This window comes from Schistocerca gregaria, chromosome 2, assembly GCF_023897955.1.
Source record: "Schistocerca gregaria isolate iqSchGreg1 chromosome 2, iqSchGreg1.2, whole genome shotgun sequence".
NCBI lineage: Eukaryota > Metazoa > Arthropoda > Insecta > Orthoptera > Acrididae > Schistocerca > Schistocerca gregaria.
This window is the reverse complement of record NC_064921.1, coordinates 522,701,495-522,718,589: the sequence shown is the minus strand read 5'-3', so window position 1 is coordinate 522,718,589 and position 17,095 is coordinate 522,701,495. Positions and strand designations below refer to the sequence as shown.

The 17,095-nt window shown below is 37.7% G+C and overlaps 1 protein-coding gene across 1 annotated transcript in view; it reads right to left on the bottom strand.

Moving 5' to 3' along the window:
* LOC126330152 (dnaJ homolog subfamily C member 3) overlaps nt 1-17,095 on the bottom strand; it is a 69,088-nt gene that overhangs the window by 9,341 nt on the left and 42,652 nt on the right. Inside the window, exons 5-8 of the mRNA XM_049996336.1 lie at nt 15,223-15,366; nt 4,053-4,234; nt 2,154-2,304; nt 1,847-2,039 (exon numbers count right to left, since the gene is read on the bottom strand). Coding sequence (XP_049852293.1) covers nt 1,847-2,039; nt 2,154-2,304; nt 4,053-4,234; nt 15,223-15,366 — 670 coding nt within the window. The remainder of the gene's footprint in view (nt 1-1,846; nt 2,040-2,153; nt 2,305-4,052; nt 4,235-15,222; nt 15,367-17,095) is intronic.

Genomic DNA, 17,095 nt, shown 5'->3' with positions numbered 1-17,095 from the left:
TTTCTGTAAGTATTAGATGAAGCAAGTTTGGAAGGCACAGCAATAAAAGGAGTAATGAGCTAACTAGAGCCAGCCCCCCCCCCCCCCCTTACCCTCCCACTCCAATTCGCAATCTACTCTATTCCTTCATCTTGTCACAGCACTTTTAACAAGTTACAAATTAATAAATGCTGACAATGGGCTCTTAAGCAACTGATAGAACATAGGGGCTTAAAAAACAAAACTACAGTAATAACCTTCATGGACTTCACAAAGGCATATGACTCCATTGACAGACAGACTTGTTAGGATCCTGAAGAACAGAGGAATTGATAGAACCACACAAGAACTCATAAAAGAAATTCTGACAGACACAAAAGCAAGGGTGAAATTCAGAGGAGCACAGTCAGAAGACTTTGAGATCAAAACTGGTGTTAAACAGCGAGATGAATGGTCACCATTGTTGTTCAATATAGCACTGGACGAAGTGATCAGGCAGTGGAGAGCAATAAACGAGGAAATGGGAATTTCAAAGACCCATGTGGGGGACAAAAAGGACAACGGGGCTCAAGTGGACTGCCTAGCCTTTGCAGATGACATAGCAATAGTAAGTGAGACGGAAGAAGACGCAAAGACAACAACTCGACAACTTAAGTAAGGTGGCGAGAAAGGTGGGACTGAGGATCGCCTATAACAAGACAAAGACATTAAATACCACTGCAGATTGAGAAACACCAGAAGGCACTGTGCAAATGGTGGGCAGATTTAAATACCTGGGAGAATTTATAACAGAAAGAAACAGGAGCAAGGAGGGAATAACAGAGTATAAAGAAGATGAGGTCAGCCTTCTGCATGACGAGAGAGAGAGATATATAAAAATAATATATCCACAGAGCCAAAGACAAGCCACTACAAGGCAACAGTGAGGAATGCAGTATTATATGCTGCTGAGATGATGACACTAGGAAGAAATGGGGCCGAACAACTAGAGAAAGAAGAGAGAAAAATACTGAGAAAAATACCAGGTCCCAGAAGAGGTGGAGAGAGGTGGATGCGAAGACCTAGGGAAGAATTGTACCAGAAAATGAGAACAATATCTGTGGAAATCAGACTCAAAAGGGGAAGGTTTGCTGGACATGTAGTTAGGATGAGTATGGACAGAATGATGAAGAGAGTGTGGGAAACAACGGAGGACAAGGGGAGGACAGAAATCAAGAGGGTTGTTGAACTTCAGAAGGACTGGTTGGAATTGGGGATCAAAGTCGAAGGAAAGGAAAATTGGAGGAACAAATATACACCGACCAATATGCCGGAGATCAATGACAGAGGAGAATAGAAGAAAAGATTAGAGTGTCACCAGCGGAGCCGACAGGAGAAAAGGACACTGAAGATCTTGGAAGAAGAGCGAGAGGGAAGAGGAGAAAGAATGAAGAGGTTCTGAGAGAAGAAGAGGAAAATGCAGTCCAAGAAGGGGATACCCATGGTCCTACAGAAGCCGTAACGCTAGAAGAAGAAGATGATGATGATCATGAAGAAGAAGGAGAAGAAGAATGGGCTATTAAATGTGTTCAGGTGCAATACAACAATACAATATAACCGTACCTTTGAACATCTCCTAATACCAAAACAAAGCTTTTGTGAATGGAAGAATGACTTTTTAAACTGTTCCAAGTATGTAACTGGTGAACAATACCAAAACTAATTACAAGCAGCCTAAAAATTATTGAAAACCTAAAGGCATATTAAGTATTCGAGAACTGCAGTTGTATGATCAATTATTGCAACATATTTGTCCGATATGATTTTTATTATGTATGTAGATTTTTGGAACACACAGATACTACCTCAAATGTTTAATCCAACTCACCATCATCATACATTTCGCTGCTGATGTAGGCTTCAGCACGGTCACAAAGTACATATGGGTCTTTCTGAAGTTCTAGAGCCTCTCTACAACTCTGAATACTCAGGGACAATTGATCTGATTTCAAGTAACAATGGCACAATTTCTGTTTTGCAAGAAAAGAAATCATCTGAATGGTGGGCTCTTCTTTCAGCACCTGTAAGCCGAAAGTCATCAGCCATTGGAATTTTTATATATTATATTCAATTCTCAAATTTGGTTATCAATGTACTACTAAAACTGGTAACAGAAGCACATTCTAAGTGTTTACCTTTTTAGCTTGTTCAACACATTTTGTATAATCTTTGTTATTTGCTGCTGTTTCCATATCCTGAAGAAATTTGTCCACTTTCTTTACTTTTTTGTAGAATGGGAAGCACTCTTTATGTTCAGGGTCTAACCTGAGACATTCTCTGATCTCCCTACAAAGGAAAACATTTATAAAATATTTCAATATTCTTTTCATTATAATAATTGAAATAAAAATGGACAGTATGATTTTCTATATGCATTGTTCATACAAGTATGACTGTCAAAGCTGAAATATGATGGAAACTGATCTACATATGTACTGCAAGTGTTGAAAATAGTCCTTACACACAAACATCAAATTTTGAATTACATTACATCAATCTCAAACATACAGAACAGTAATAACAGGTGTCACTATCCTTTTCTTTCTTTTCACTGTTTAAATTAAACCTTACAAATATCTGCTTCATGAACAAAACTGCTGATTGAAAACACCATCTGTGTTAAAAGTTGACCTAAATAATTTCAAAAGATTAACCAATACTTAACAATTACTAAATAATGTGACAAGCAAATTGAAAAAATTAAACACGCAAATGAAAAAAACGGCAACTGCAACATAGTCAGAGCACATAATATTATCAGAATCATTTGCAGTTCATGAAGAATTTTCCAACTCAGTGTCTCTTACACATAGAAACAGAAAACATGCCCCATGACAAAGCCCCTGAAACAATGTGTATATGGAGAGATTGGAGAGAATTTGGCAGCTGATACAACTATGACAACACACCACAGCAAGAACTTTACACAAGACTGGTCTAATGTGGCAGGTGTCATTTGGTGCATGAATGTTTCCCTGTATGTTTGGAAGAATTAACACCTCAAGTAATATCATGCAGCTTCAAAATGTTCATCTGTTCAAGCATGCAACAGAATTAATACACATCTTTACAGAGAGACACATGCACACAGCTTGGCCATTGAGGCTTAATAACTAAAAACAAATGATATCACATGCAAGAAATGAATGGATGGATCTCCTCTGATTCAAATTCTATTGAGCATTCATAGTATGCACTTTGATAGCATACTGAAAGATATCTACTGTCTTCCATGTGCTTAGGACGGAAATGGTGGAAACACCAATGATACAACACAAGAACTGGCCGAACTGCAGAACAAAAGTAGTGAAAACATTGCAATTACGGAAGAGGGACCAATCACGTACATTGACCCACTTGGCAGCACCAGTATACATCAATCTGAGTGCAAAGTTTTTTTGCAGTGTTTCCACCAGTAGTATCAGAACAACATGATGAATGGGTGTATAAAAATCTGTATGTGACTTCCTATTCAGCTGGAACAAATGGGCTGCACACAGATCTAGAAGAGTTTGAGTGTGCACAACAGTCTCCAGTTGAAACTGCCAAGTTTTTGGGACAGGTTTCCTAAAAGAGAGAACATGATCACACAGCAAACAGCCAACTCAGGCCTGGGTGCTAATAATCATCATTACATGTGTGACAATATCACAACACACAAGGTTTACACACTTTCTACTCAGCTTCTACTGAATCATGCAAGAAACAGCTGCACCCAATACATCTCTCATTTGTAAATCTTGCTACATTAAGTTACACAGCTATTTCTTAACTTACAGACATGGGAAAAACAACTGCACAAAGAAATTTCTCTCACTCATAACTCACCCTAATCACAAGAAAATGTTTCACTTAGATGAAGTAAATAGCTCACATGAAATGTCACTTCAAGCTTTTCCTGTAACAGACAATTTGGAAGTTCTCTCTGCAACTTTCATACATTACCAAATAAAATTGTATGCTCCTTCACATTCACATTCATTCCAAAATAAAATATCTGTCGCCCTTTATACACAGATCTCACTCATACTTACTTCAAAGATTCCTGCGCTTGTCCAAGCTGGTACAGAAGACGAGACAATTTGAGGAAACCAACTATGTTGTCAGACTCCAATTTTGTTGTTGACCTGATGTCTGAAATAGCAGACATTGTGTCACCAAGTGCAACATGGCAGTCGGCTCGCAACTCTCGCAAATGGGATGCCCATGGGCAAACCTGAAACACGAAAGACTATTTAATGATTTTGTTTGACAACAGAAGCTTGAAAGTCAACAGCAATGTACATACCAAAGTGGTATCATCAAAATATAACCTGAAAATATTGTTACAATACAATATTTTATGACATATTAAAAAGATACCTCTCCCTCAAAATAATACACTTATACTGTATTAATTTTTCACAAAAGAGTATCGAACAATTTTACTACTTAAATCACAAATAAATACGAAGAGAAGCTTAGGTTTTAATATATCAACAACAAGAACATTAGAGATGGAATACAAATTTGAATTGGGAATGGATGAGGGATGAAATCAGCCATGTTCTTTTCAGAGGACCCATTCCAGCATTCATCTTAATTGATTTAGGTAAACTACAAAGAACCTAAATTTGGATGAGTGTATGGAGGCTCCTCCCAAATGTTAGTCTAGAGTATTAAGTCTTACTCAATGATACAACAAAAACCTAATAATACAACTGAATATCAGTAGTGTTTCCAAACAATATATATACTGACCAAATCCCACTGTGGTATTTACCACCTTATTTTCATCTGCATGTAAAGTATTAAATGTTTCTCACTTTCCCTAACACACTTAAGACATCAATGTATAGAATCCCATTTCTAATTAAACACTGTACAACAGAAGTAGTATTATCGAAGGATATAAGACATTTCAGTAAAGCAGACTGTTTTATGTAGAGACAATTCCTTTCTTTTGTTGCATTACTGCTCAATGTTTTCACATGCAGTTGTGTGTAGAGCGGGTGGGAGGGGAAGGCATGCAATGAGAACAGTTTCTCACTAGTTTATCCAATTTTGTCCCAATACTAAATTTGCTGAAATAAAACCATCTTTTTTAACATATACTGATTTAATTTTCAATTTAGTTCGTAAAACACAACCATGAATGAAAAGGAGGTAGTTGTAAAATGCAGCATATTGAGACTCGCAGGCTGGGGCACAGTAGCTTATATACTGAGGCACATAAGCTGCTTCTAGCACTGCTGAGTATGTAACATAATCAGGAGCATAAACAGAAGATTAAATGAAAATATGTATTCTGATGTAATGTCTTCTCAAGCTTCTCTTTTATCAGATGGCACTTCATGTGCAAAGGGATGACATCTAAAAATAATCAGATAGACTGTAAGGAGGAGGAATATGCAAAGTTGAGTGTTTGGTAACTAACAACAAGTAATTGAGTGGTAAGAAGGACTGAATAAAGAGTAGCCTTAGACAGAAACAGGAGTGGGCAACAAATATTTGTTTGGGTCATTACTTGAAGAAAGCCTACAACAGTAATGAAATTTAGAAAGAAATATTCCTTCTGTTAAGAAAATTTCATAAGGTGCAGCACTTATTCATGTAAGACCATAGGAGCTGTGTAACCAATAAAACGCTTGTCAAGTCTAGTGCAGAGCTGCCAAGTGATAGAAATGGCTATACTTGCTGTAAGGATTTGACACAAAATAATTATTACTATCATGGGTGAAGCAGCAGACAAAGTTGACAGTGGCAGTCCTAATGGCTTTGAAACAATACAGTGATTTCAATTTGTGAAACCATTTTAGTAACAGGTTCAGCCTCGAGCTCAAAACTCTTAATTCACTAATTGTAAGGCTGGCACAGGCTTTCATGGCAGCTGATACAGCACTCTAAGTTCTGGTTCCAATACATACTATAGATAAATAGTGTTACATCAAAACTAAAAACAATTGAATACAACAGGAAAAATGGAAAATTGAGTTTTTATGTCCCATCATTCACCTTGAGGTGATTTCAGAGAACCAAAATAGGCCTAAATAAGGATGAGCAGATGCTAAAACATCTTCTCCCAATTACAATTCAGTGTCGTAACTACTGCAACACAGTAGGCTTAGGAAGAAAAGATGGATTTAAATATTAAGTGAGAACATTTGAAATAGTCTCCAACGACTCTTTGTTGTGATGAAAACTAGGACCATTTATTTTTTAGTATGAATTTACAATTGTGTCTGCTTCAGAAATATCTCCATCACAATGAAACCACCTTCTTCTCTTTCTTCCATCATTAATGTAGGTGTATGTTCTTCCAAGATTCACTGGAAGTGTTTCCGATACATCCAGCAAAAGTTAAATGACTACTTGCTATCAATGAGGGAGACTAGGGATAATGTACAAAAGGACAAGGATGGCCAAAAGAGGCAAGAAAGAATGGAACAGAGGGAGCACTGCAAGTGGGCATAGTCAGGCAGAGTCATTAACAGTAATTGCAAGCAGGGAAAATAGATGGAGAATTGTTGTATGAAGACCAGATTAGACAATCATAATGAACCTGAGTGGCTGCACAAACAATGTCTTAAACAGTGCTCCCAGAGTTCTTAAACAGTGCTCCCAGAGTTTTCATCATTTGATGAAGCCCAGAAGATTGGAGACTCCTGCAGTCATCTCCGATGCCATTATGAAGTGTTTCAGGTAACTGACTGCCATTTAACTGAAACACTCAAAAGTCAGAAAGCTTTTCCATTTCTTATTAAGATCAAGATGATCAATGTAAATCAAAACTAGTTGTAACAAAAAATTATTCAACAGGCAACAAGCAGAAAAATACCTACATTTGTGTTTTCAACATATATGTAGAGAGTGTGGAAATATAAACCTACAACAATATTTTTTCTTCTTTACACTCCTGGTAATATCTGCTCTTCTCTTGTGAAACTACAGTCTTTCCACTACCATTCATCTATAAATGGAGGTGACACATATACCTCAAGCCAATCAACTCCATTTCCATTATTACATTTATTCCATTAACAAAAGCAGAGGATATTTTATTTATTGAGAGGATGAATTATGATATGCATATATTCCAAATACTACTAACACACTCCCCTGCAGTCTTTAAACAATGAAACTCCCACATATGAAACAGCTTCAAACATTTGGACAAGTATAGTCTGCGTAACCAATAGCAGCTTTTTCACACATCTCAATGTCTATGATGTCATATCTCCTGAACTATCTGTATTATATTAAAAACAAAGATTCCAAGACTTACCAAGCGGGAAAGCGCCGGTAGATAGGCACAATAAATAAAACACACAAACACACACACAGAATTTCTAGCTTTCGCAACCGACGATTGCTTCTTCAGGAAAGAGGGAAGGAGAGGGAAAGACGAAAGGATGTGGGTTTTAAGGGAGAGGGTAAGGAGTCATTCCAATCCCAGGAGCAGAAAGACTTCCCTTAGGGCGAAAGAAGGACAGGTGTACACTCGCGCACACACACACACACACACACACACACACACACACACACACACACACACACACACACATCCATCCGCAGATACATGTATTACTAAGACATAATTTTGCAGGTAAATTGAGTGGTATATACGGATGTCTGCAAAATGTGTTGGGTACGGAGTTAGCAGTAAAGAAGTAATAAATAAAAACGTCATGCCTTACTGCATGAACAGCAAAAATGTAGTAAGCGACAAAATTTCCTTTAATCTTTTTGTGGAAGATGTTAGCAAGAAAAAGTTTCATAAGGGTTTGGAATTATTTGCAAAGTTTGTTGCAGGTCACTAAGTGCTCTCATTCTCAAATACTGGATGAACGTAGTCTGGGTACTTGCAGGCAGTTAGTTATGCTGCCTTAAAACATATACACAGTTTCTAACTGTAATACCTGTACTACTCTGGTAAACCTTTAACTCTTAATGAGCAGGTTGTTGTTGTTGTCGTCTTCAGTCCAAAGACTGGTTTGATGCAACTCTCCATGCTACTCTATCCTGTGCAAGCCTCTTCATCTCTGAGTAACTGCCGCAATCTACATCCCTCTGATTCTGCCTACTGTATTCATCTCTTGGTCTCCCTCTATGTATTCATCTCTTGGTCTCCCTCTATGATTTTTACCCCTCCCCCAAACACACACCTCCCTCCAGTTCTATATTGGCGGTTCCTTGATGCCTCAGAATGTGTCCTACCAACCAATTCCTTTTTCTAGTCAAGTTGTGCCACAAATTCCTTCTCTTCCCATTCTATTCAGTACCTACTCATTAGTTAAATGGTCTACCCATCTAATCTTCAGCATTCTTCTGTTGCACCACATTTCAAAAGCCGCTTTTCTCTTCTTGTCTAAACTCTTTATTGTCTATGTTTCACTTCCATACATGGCTACACTCCATACAAATACTTTCAGAAAGGACTTACTGACACTTAAATTTCTACTGTATGGCAACAAATTTCTCTTCTTCAGAAACACTTTTCTTGGCATTGCCAACCTACATTTTATATCCTCTGTACTTCAACCATCATCAGTTATTTTGCTTCCCAAATAGCAAAAACTCATTTACTACTTTAAGTGCCATTTCCTAATCTGAATCCTTGAGCATAATCTGATTTAATTCAACTACATCCCATTATCCTCATTTTGTTTTTGTTGATGTTCATCTTATATCCTCCATTCAAGATACTGTCCATTCCGTTCAACTGCTCTTCCAAGTCCTTTGCTGTCTCTAGCAGAATTACATGTCATCAGAAAATGGCACAGCTTTTATTTCTTCTCCCTGGACTTTAATTCCTATTCCAAATTTTTCTTTGCTTTCCTTTATAGCTTGCTCAATACACAGACTGAATAACATCAGGGATAGGCTATAACCCTGTCTCACTCCCTTCTCAACCACTGCTTCCCTTTCGTGCCCCTTGACTCTTATAACTGCCATCTGGTATCTGTACAAATTGCAAATAGCCTTTCACTCTGTATTTAACCACTGCCACCTTTAGAATTTACATTATAAATGTTTAAATTCAGCCAATAATTATATGAAATATTTAAAATAAAATTTTTGTTGCCTCTGGTGTCATTAGATAGGCAACCTGCAACTGGGATATGCGAACATGAACCAAGTTGGCCATTTAGTGATATAGATATAGCAGCTATCAGTAACTATATTGAGCCAATTAATGATGGCCTTTTACCTCTGGAGGCCATCATTAGTATTGTTGCATGTGTTGTTGGACAAACGACTTGCCAGTGCCTTTTGCCATTAAATATTGCCTCAACATAATACACTGCTGAACACAGCAATGTATGTTAAAACCACATACTTCCCTATGCAACTGCCAAACATTGTACATGTGTATCTACCAGCCGGTTGCTTGTGAACTGAAGTCACCATGTGTCATATGAGCATAACAAATACTTTGCTTCTGTTGCTTTATCATCTTTAGCATACACATTATTCACATCATCACAGGAAAAATCTATGTAATAAATTATCTTTCCCTGTCCACTCATTCCATGAAGAAGTGAACGCGTGAAATGAATTCGCAGTAGTGAACATTGACAATCTTCAGCTGTATAATGAAATAACAACATCGAAAATTTGTGCCGGACAGAAGCTTGATTCTGGATTTCCTGCTTGTCATGAGTGATCACCTTAGCAACTGCAGCTATCCCGGCATGCTTCATGACCAGACTAAAACTTCCATTTGTCACCATTCATGTGTCTAGAACCTGCACTTGTTCCTTCCCATGCATGGAACAAAGGTCACCAGGGTACAGAGTCAATGCAATAAAATGTAATGGCAACTCACAACCTAGACAACAATGTTTTAAATTCAAATCAATTTGTGCACTGTAAATCCTTCCAGCAACCCAGCGATTACAATTTCCTTACTAGAACATTGGTTTATTATTTCAAAATAGGCACGTTGGTTTATCTGAAATGACCAACACTCATCTCTAAAGATTAATTCCTTTTCTTTCCCTCTTTCCTGACGAAGCAGCCGCCGGCTGCGAAAGCTCGAAATTCTGTGTGTGTGTTTGTGTGTTTTATTCATTGTACCTATCTACCGGCGCTTTCCCGCTTGGTAAGTCTTGGAGTCTTTGTTTTTAATATATTTTTCCCATGTGGAAGTTTCTTTCTATTTTATTTACATTATGATTAATACAGTTTCCTATTTTAAATAGTTACACAACCTAGCTTTTGACAGTCTGCTGCAGCAACTCACTTTAAGCCACTATTTTCAATCAGCACATTTTCCACTTCTACATTGCAATTACAGGCAATTAACCATTTTCCTGACAGAAATCATAGTTCTTGTATTACAATGTATGTGAAGTCTTGCAAGCCAGTCCCGTGGGATGCACCTTCAGCTGATAATCTGCCCACTTCTTTCTTTACACAGTATACTACACTTAATTATATCAATGCAGAATAACTGCGTGCCAAACATTTTAAGAATTCTGCTACAGCTTCACCTTAAGTATTTAGAAATCTGCCACAACTTCATGTTTTTTCTATAATTAAATTTTATTGAAAATAAAAAAAATGTATAAAATTAATATGTACAATTTCACCAAGTCAGGCAAAAGGAATGTCTGTTTAATGGCTTTTCCAGAAATCAAGGAAAGAAATTTACAACTGCCGCTTCTGTTCCCACATGATAAACACTTAGCGCCGATAGCGCACCGGCCAAGGTAAATGGCTGAGAATCGGAAAACCCAGGTTCAAATCTCGAAGAAACCTAACGGATGTTATTCTTTTCGTTTGTATTTTTCCATATTTTCCATATTCAGGGTTAATAAGGTAAGTAAATGATAATAATAAGGTAGGCAAACTAATTTCCCAAACACCATGAGTTAGTAAAGCATTAAACTTTTAAGCCTTGTCACATGAAAAGAACTCCCAGTAAGAGTGTTGCGAATTCCTCACAAGGGATCACAGATAGCCAACCGTGAGACACTTGTTTACAGCATCAAAATTGATTCCCGACAAAGACATATTTTTAAATGTAAACAAAGTTTTTTTTCCGCTGTCTCTTCGGAAGGAACAGTGTAGCTGTCGAAAGGTAGCATCCATTAGATGTTCTTGGTGCCATATTTGTTTTGAATGTTTACATGGCAAGTACCATCCATCTACTTGTTAGAAGAAAAGTGAGGACGCGTAACAGTGACTGGAAGAGCCACTGTAAAGTGACCTGGAGTAACATTTTAGTTGTTTACTATCCCAAGAGGTTTGAGAAATTTATTTGCCTGCCTACTTATTATCATTACTTATTGATTTCCTTACCTTATTAACCCTCCTATCCCTATTAATTGAGATATGGAAAAATACAAATGAAAAGAAGAACATTCACTAGGGTTCTTTGAGATTCGAACCCAGGTTCTCTAATGCTCAGTCAGTTACCTTGGCTGTTGTGCTATCAGTGCTGTTGGCGAAAAGCGTTTAGCAAGTGGGTACAGAAGGGGCAGTTGTAAAAGTTTGTTACCTCGATTTCTGGAAAAATATGCGTTTGCGGACCCCATACCTGATGATGCAAAATGCTCTATTTACAATTATCTATCGATCCCTTAAATTTTGAATCGATTGCTCGTCATAACCTTTAGGGGTGATTTTCTCAAAAATGCAGGTTTTTACCCAAAATATCTTAAGATTCCTTTGGATTTAGGTTGTAAACAAGCGACCTGCCAAATTTGAGCCGAATCAGTTGGATGTGTCTGAGGCCTTCTAACACTTCATTATTTCACTGAGCAGTCATCTTCCAGATTTTAATAAGCTGCTCATAAAATGTTTCCCTACCTAGTAACTTGTATCAATATATTCAATATCACTGTTGTCTAGATTTTATATATGTTGTTGTTGTTGTTGTCTTCAGTCCTGAGACTGGTTTGATGCAGCTCTCCATACTACTCTATCCTGTGCAAGCTGCTTCATCTCCCAGTACCTACTGCAACCTACATCCTTCTGAATCTGCTTAGTGTACTCATCTCTCGGTCTCCCTCTATGATTTTTACCCTCCACGCTGCCCTCCAATGCTAAATTTGTGATCCCTTGATGCCTCAAAACATGTCCTACCAACCGATCCCTTCTTCTAGTCAAGTTGTGCCACAAACTTCTCTTCTCCCCAATCCTATTCAATACCTCCTCATTAGTTACGTGCTCTATCCACCTTATCTTCAGTATTCTTCTGTAGCACCACATTTCGAAAGCTTCTATTCTCTTCTTGTCCAAACTAGTTATCGTCCATGTTTCACTTCCATACATGGCTACACTCCAAACAAATACTTTCAGAAACGACTTCCTGATACATAAATCTATATTCGATGTTAACAAATTTCTCTTCTTCAGAAACGCTTTCCTTGCCATTGCCAGTCTACATTTTATATCCTCTCTACTTCGACCATCATCAGTTATTTTACTTCCTAAATAGCAGAACTCCTTTACTACTTTAAGTGTCTCATTTCCTAATCTAATTCCCTCAGCATCACCCGATTTAATTTGACTACATTCCATTATCCTCGTTTTCCTTTTGTTAATGTTCATCTTATATCCTCCTTTCAAGACACTGTCCATTCCGTTCAACTGCTCTTCCAAGTCCTTTGCCGTCTCTGACAGAATTACAATGTCATCGGCGAACCTCAAAGTTTTTACTTCGTCTCCATGAATTTTAATACCTACTCCAAATTTTTCTTTTGTTTCCTTTACTGCTTGCTCCATATACAGATTGAATAACATCAGGGAGAGGCTACAACCCTGTCTCACTCCTTTCCCAACCACTGCTTCCCTTTCATGCCCCTCGACTCTTATGACTGCCATCTGGTTTCTGTACAAATTATAAATAGCCTTTCGCTCCCTGTATTTTACCCCTGCCACCTTTAGAATTTGAAAAAGGGTATTCCAGTCAACATTGTCAAAAGCTTTCTCTAAGTCTACAAATGCTAGAAACGTAGGTTTGCCTTTTCTTAATCTTTCTTCTAAGATAAGTCGTAAGGTCAGTATTGCCTCACGTGTTCCAACATTTCGACGGAATCCAAACTGATCTTCCCCGAGGTCTGCATCTACCAGTTTTTCCATTCGTCTGTAAAGAATTCGCGTTAGTATTTTGCAGCCGAGGCTTATTAAACTGATAGTTCGGTAATTTTCACATCTGTCAGCACCTGCTTTCTTTGGGATTGGAATTATTATATTCTTCTTGAAGTCTGAGGGTATTTCGCCTGTCTCATACATCTTGCTCACCAGCTGGTAGAGTTTTGTCAGGACTGGTTGTCCCAAGGTCGTCAGTAGTTCTAATGGAATGTTGTCTACTCCGGGGGCCTTGTTTCGACTCAGGTCTTTCAGTGCTCTGTCAAACTCTTCACGCAGTATCGTATCTCCCATTTCGTCTTCATCTACATCCTCTTCCATTTCCATAATATTGTCCTCAAGTACATCGCCCTTGTATAAACCTTCTATATACTCCTTCCACCTTTCTGCCTTCCCTTCTTTGCTTAGAACTGGGCTGCCACCTGAGCTCTTGATATTCATACACGTGGTTCTCTTCTCTCCAAAGGTCTCTTTAATTTTCCTGTAGGCAGTATCTATCTTACCCCTAGTGAGATAAGCTTCTACATCCTTACATTTGTCCTCTAGCCATCCCTGTTTAGCCATTTTGCACTTCCTGTCGATCTCATTTTTGAGACGTTTGTATTCCTTTTTGCCTGCTTCATTTACTGCATTTTTATATTTTCTCCTTTCATCAATTAAATTCAATATTTCTTCTGTTACCCAAGGATTTCTAGCAGCCCTCGTCTTTGTACCTACTTTATCCTCTGCTGCCTTCACTACTACATCCCTCAGAGCTACCCATTCTTCTTCTACTGTATTTCTTTCCCCTATTCCTGTCAATTGTTCCCTTATGCTCTCCCTGAAACTCTGTACAACCTCTGGTTCTTTCAGTTTATCCAGGTCCCATCTCCTTAATTTCCCACATTTTTGCACTTTCTTCAGTTTTAATCTACAGGTCATAACCAATAGATTGTGGTCCGAGTCCACATCTGCCCCTGGAAACGTCTTACAACTTAAAACCTGGTTCCTAAATCTCTGTCTTACCATTATATAATCTGTCTGATACCTTTTAGTATCTCCAGGGTTCTTCCACGTATACAACCTTCTTTCATGATTCTTAAACCAAGTGTTAGCTATGATTAAGTTGTGCTGTGTGCAAAATTCTACTAGGCGGCTTCCTCTTTCATTTCTTAGCCCCAATCCATATTCACCTACTATGTTTCCTTCTCTCCCTTTTCCTACACTCGAATTCCAGTCACCCATTACTATTAAATTTTCGTCTCCCTTGACTATCTGAATAATTTCTTTTATTGCATCGTACATTTCTTCAATTTCTTCATCATCTGCAGAGCTAGTTGGCATATAAACTTGTACTACTGTAGTAGGTGTGGGCTTCGTATCTATCTTGGCCACAATAATGTGTTCACTATGCTGTTTGTAGTAGCTTACCCGCATTCCTATTTTCCTCTTCATTATTAAACCTACTCCTGCATTACCCCTATTTGATTTTGTGTTTATAACCCTGTAGTCACCTGACCAGACGTCTTGTTCCTCCTGCCACCGAACTTCACTAATTCCCACTATATCTAACTTTAACCTATCCATTTATATAATGCTCATAAAAATATTTTGCAAGACAGTTGCAAAAGCATGTATGATAAATTATTTACAACATTATGGGGTATGTAAATTATTTACATGCTCATCCACATTTTTAAAAAAAAATCTTTTACTTCTACAATCATCACATAACTTTAGAAAAATTTTCAAACAATTCTAGAACTGAACAGCACTAAATTTTATCTTCATTCATTCTCAACAAATGTCTGGGCATTTTCAATCTAGCAACAGAACTGTTGAGATATAGATATAAACTCATTAAAAAAAGATCCTCCCTCCATCAACACTTATTAGTTTAATGTCCCCCCCCTCCCCCTCTTTTTCCCTCGTCCATTTCCTTAAAGGAGGTTCTCTCCAATCTGACTATGCCTTTAATCTGTTCTCTTGTTACCATCTCCACTTGCTGTTTTACTTCCTGTAACATTTCAATTTCTACTAATCCATTACAATTAATTAATTTATTTATTTATTGTTACCACAGGCTCTCTTGTAATTTTGTGTGTATTGGTCTTAAATTACGTCATCACTCAGCTTCTGACTTACCTCTATTACTTTAGTGATGATGTCAATCGCAGCACTACATTCACCCATTTCAACATGTCTCTCTGCTAACTGTATGTCATACATTGCAGGTTCCACTCTACTCTGTCCAAGAAGCGCTTCTTCATTAAATGGATTCTCCTGGAGCTGAAACAAACTGTCATTTAACAACAAGCATGATTTTTCATCTCCAACAAAAGAAGTTACGAAATATAAGATAATTGCCTTTCATCAACTTAACATTTTTTAAATGTTTTAAAACATTACCTCTTTATAAAAAATAATATATATCTTATTTGATGTTATCAATATTTGAAAAAGTCTTTTTGGAATGCGCACTTAGAAAAATAAATAGGAAATCTGGCTGTGGAATGCCATTAAGTCATCTAACAAATGCCCTTTAATTAAAAATTGTTATAAAATCAATAAGAGTAATGAGTACAATGAAAGCAGAAACTCAGGTGTCACATATTTTCAGGCAGCAGGTGAATAATGGACCTTAAATGCCAAGAACCTAAATGGAAAGAAATACGATTAAGATGCAGCAAATAATGGTCACCAACGTAATCACACTGCATTCCTTAATAAAGAGGTGAAAGTAATCTGCAGAGAAGCAATACAATACAAAAATTACAATTACGGAAATTAAAACTGAAATCCAAATGCTGAAGGTTAGAGTGTGCTCAAGCAGCTAAAGATGAATAAGAAGCCTGCACATATACCCAATTTGTCGTTCATACACACCAAAAATGGCACAATAACAATTAATGGTCACTGAGAAGCAGCTAATACCATGGAATGTGATGTTTTATAAAATTACGATTTTATAGGTTACTATTTGACAAACAGAAATTCTCTCTCTCTTCCACCCACCCATTCCCCACAATTCTCATCATCTCTACAGTGATTGAATTCTCTCTGTCTCTCTCTCTCTCTCTCTCTCTCTCTCTCTCTCTCTCTCTCTCTCACCTACCACATTCCTACCCTCTTGTTCCCTTGGCATTAACCACTACTGCTTCATCTCTTAACCTCAATTATATCTTTCACTGGAGGCAATTTTTACTAAACAAGTCTAGTTTTCGCTCCGTACAACCCCTGTCATCTCTAAAATAGATTCTTATTTTCATCAAGTAAACTTAAAAATTAGCACTGCCCAGATTGTCTTCCTACTGCTACACAAGAGGAATTTGAAAGATTTACTACAAATCAGTTCTTATACAAGGGCCGTTCAGTAATTCCCCAATCTGTTTTACAGCCATTAACATACAGAAAAAAAATCTCCTTTAGGCACTTCAAATTTGATGTTTCTTCTGCACATAAGCAAAGTTTTGAACAATTCCGACAGAGCGTAGAGCATAAGGAACCACCAAAATGGTGTCTACACAAGACACCAGTTACAAGCACTAGGTTGTAATTGAATTCTTGGCTGCCATGGTGAGCAGTCATAAGTTGTTGTGCACAGTGTTGATAGAAATACTGTTTGGAAATGGGTACAGAGAGTTAAAGCATCTGGCAGTACAGAAGCTGCTCCCCACGATCAGCGACATTCACGATTCCTGTCACAGCCACTGCTCCCAACATGATGAATCGTGTAGATATCATTATTCATGTAGAATGGTGCATCACAAGTTGACAACTGGCTCTGCAGCTGCTCACAACAGATCACAAGATTCAAAGAAAAACCATTTCATACAACCTGTTGGAGAATTTTGAGACCACTGGAGAGATCATTCTGTCATGAATGAAACCTGGGTATGTCACTTTGAGCCAGAAATAAAGTCAGCCACTAGAGTAGCACCACTCCCAATAACAAAAAAAAGGAAAAATTTCAAGCCAACTCCCTCTGCTGGCAAGTCATGATGATATTTTTGGGATA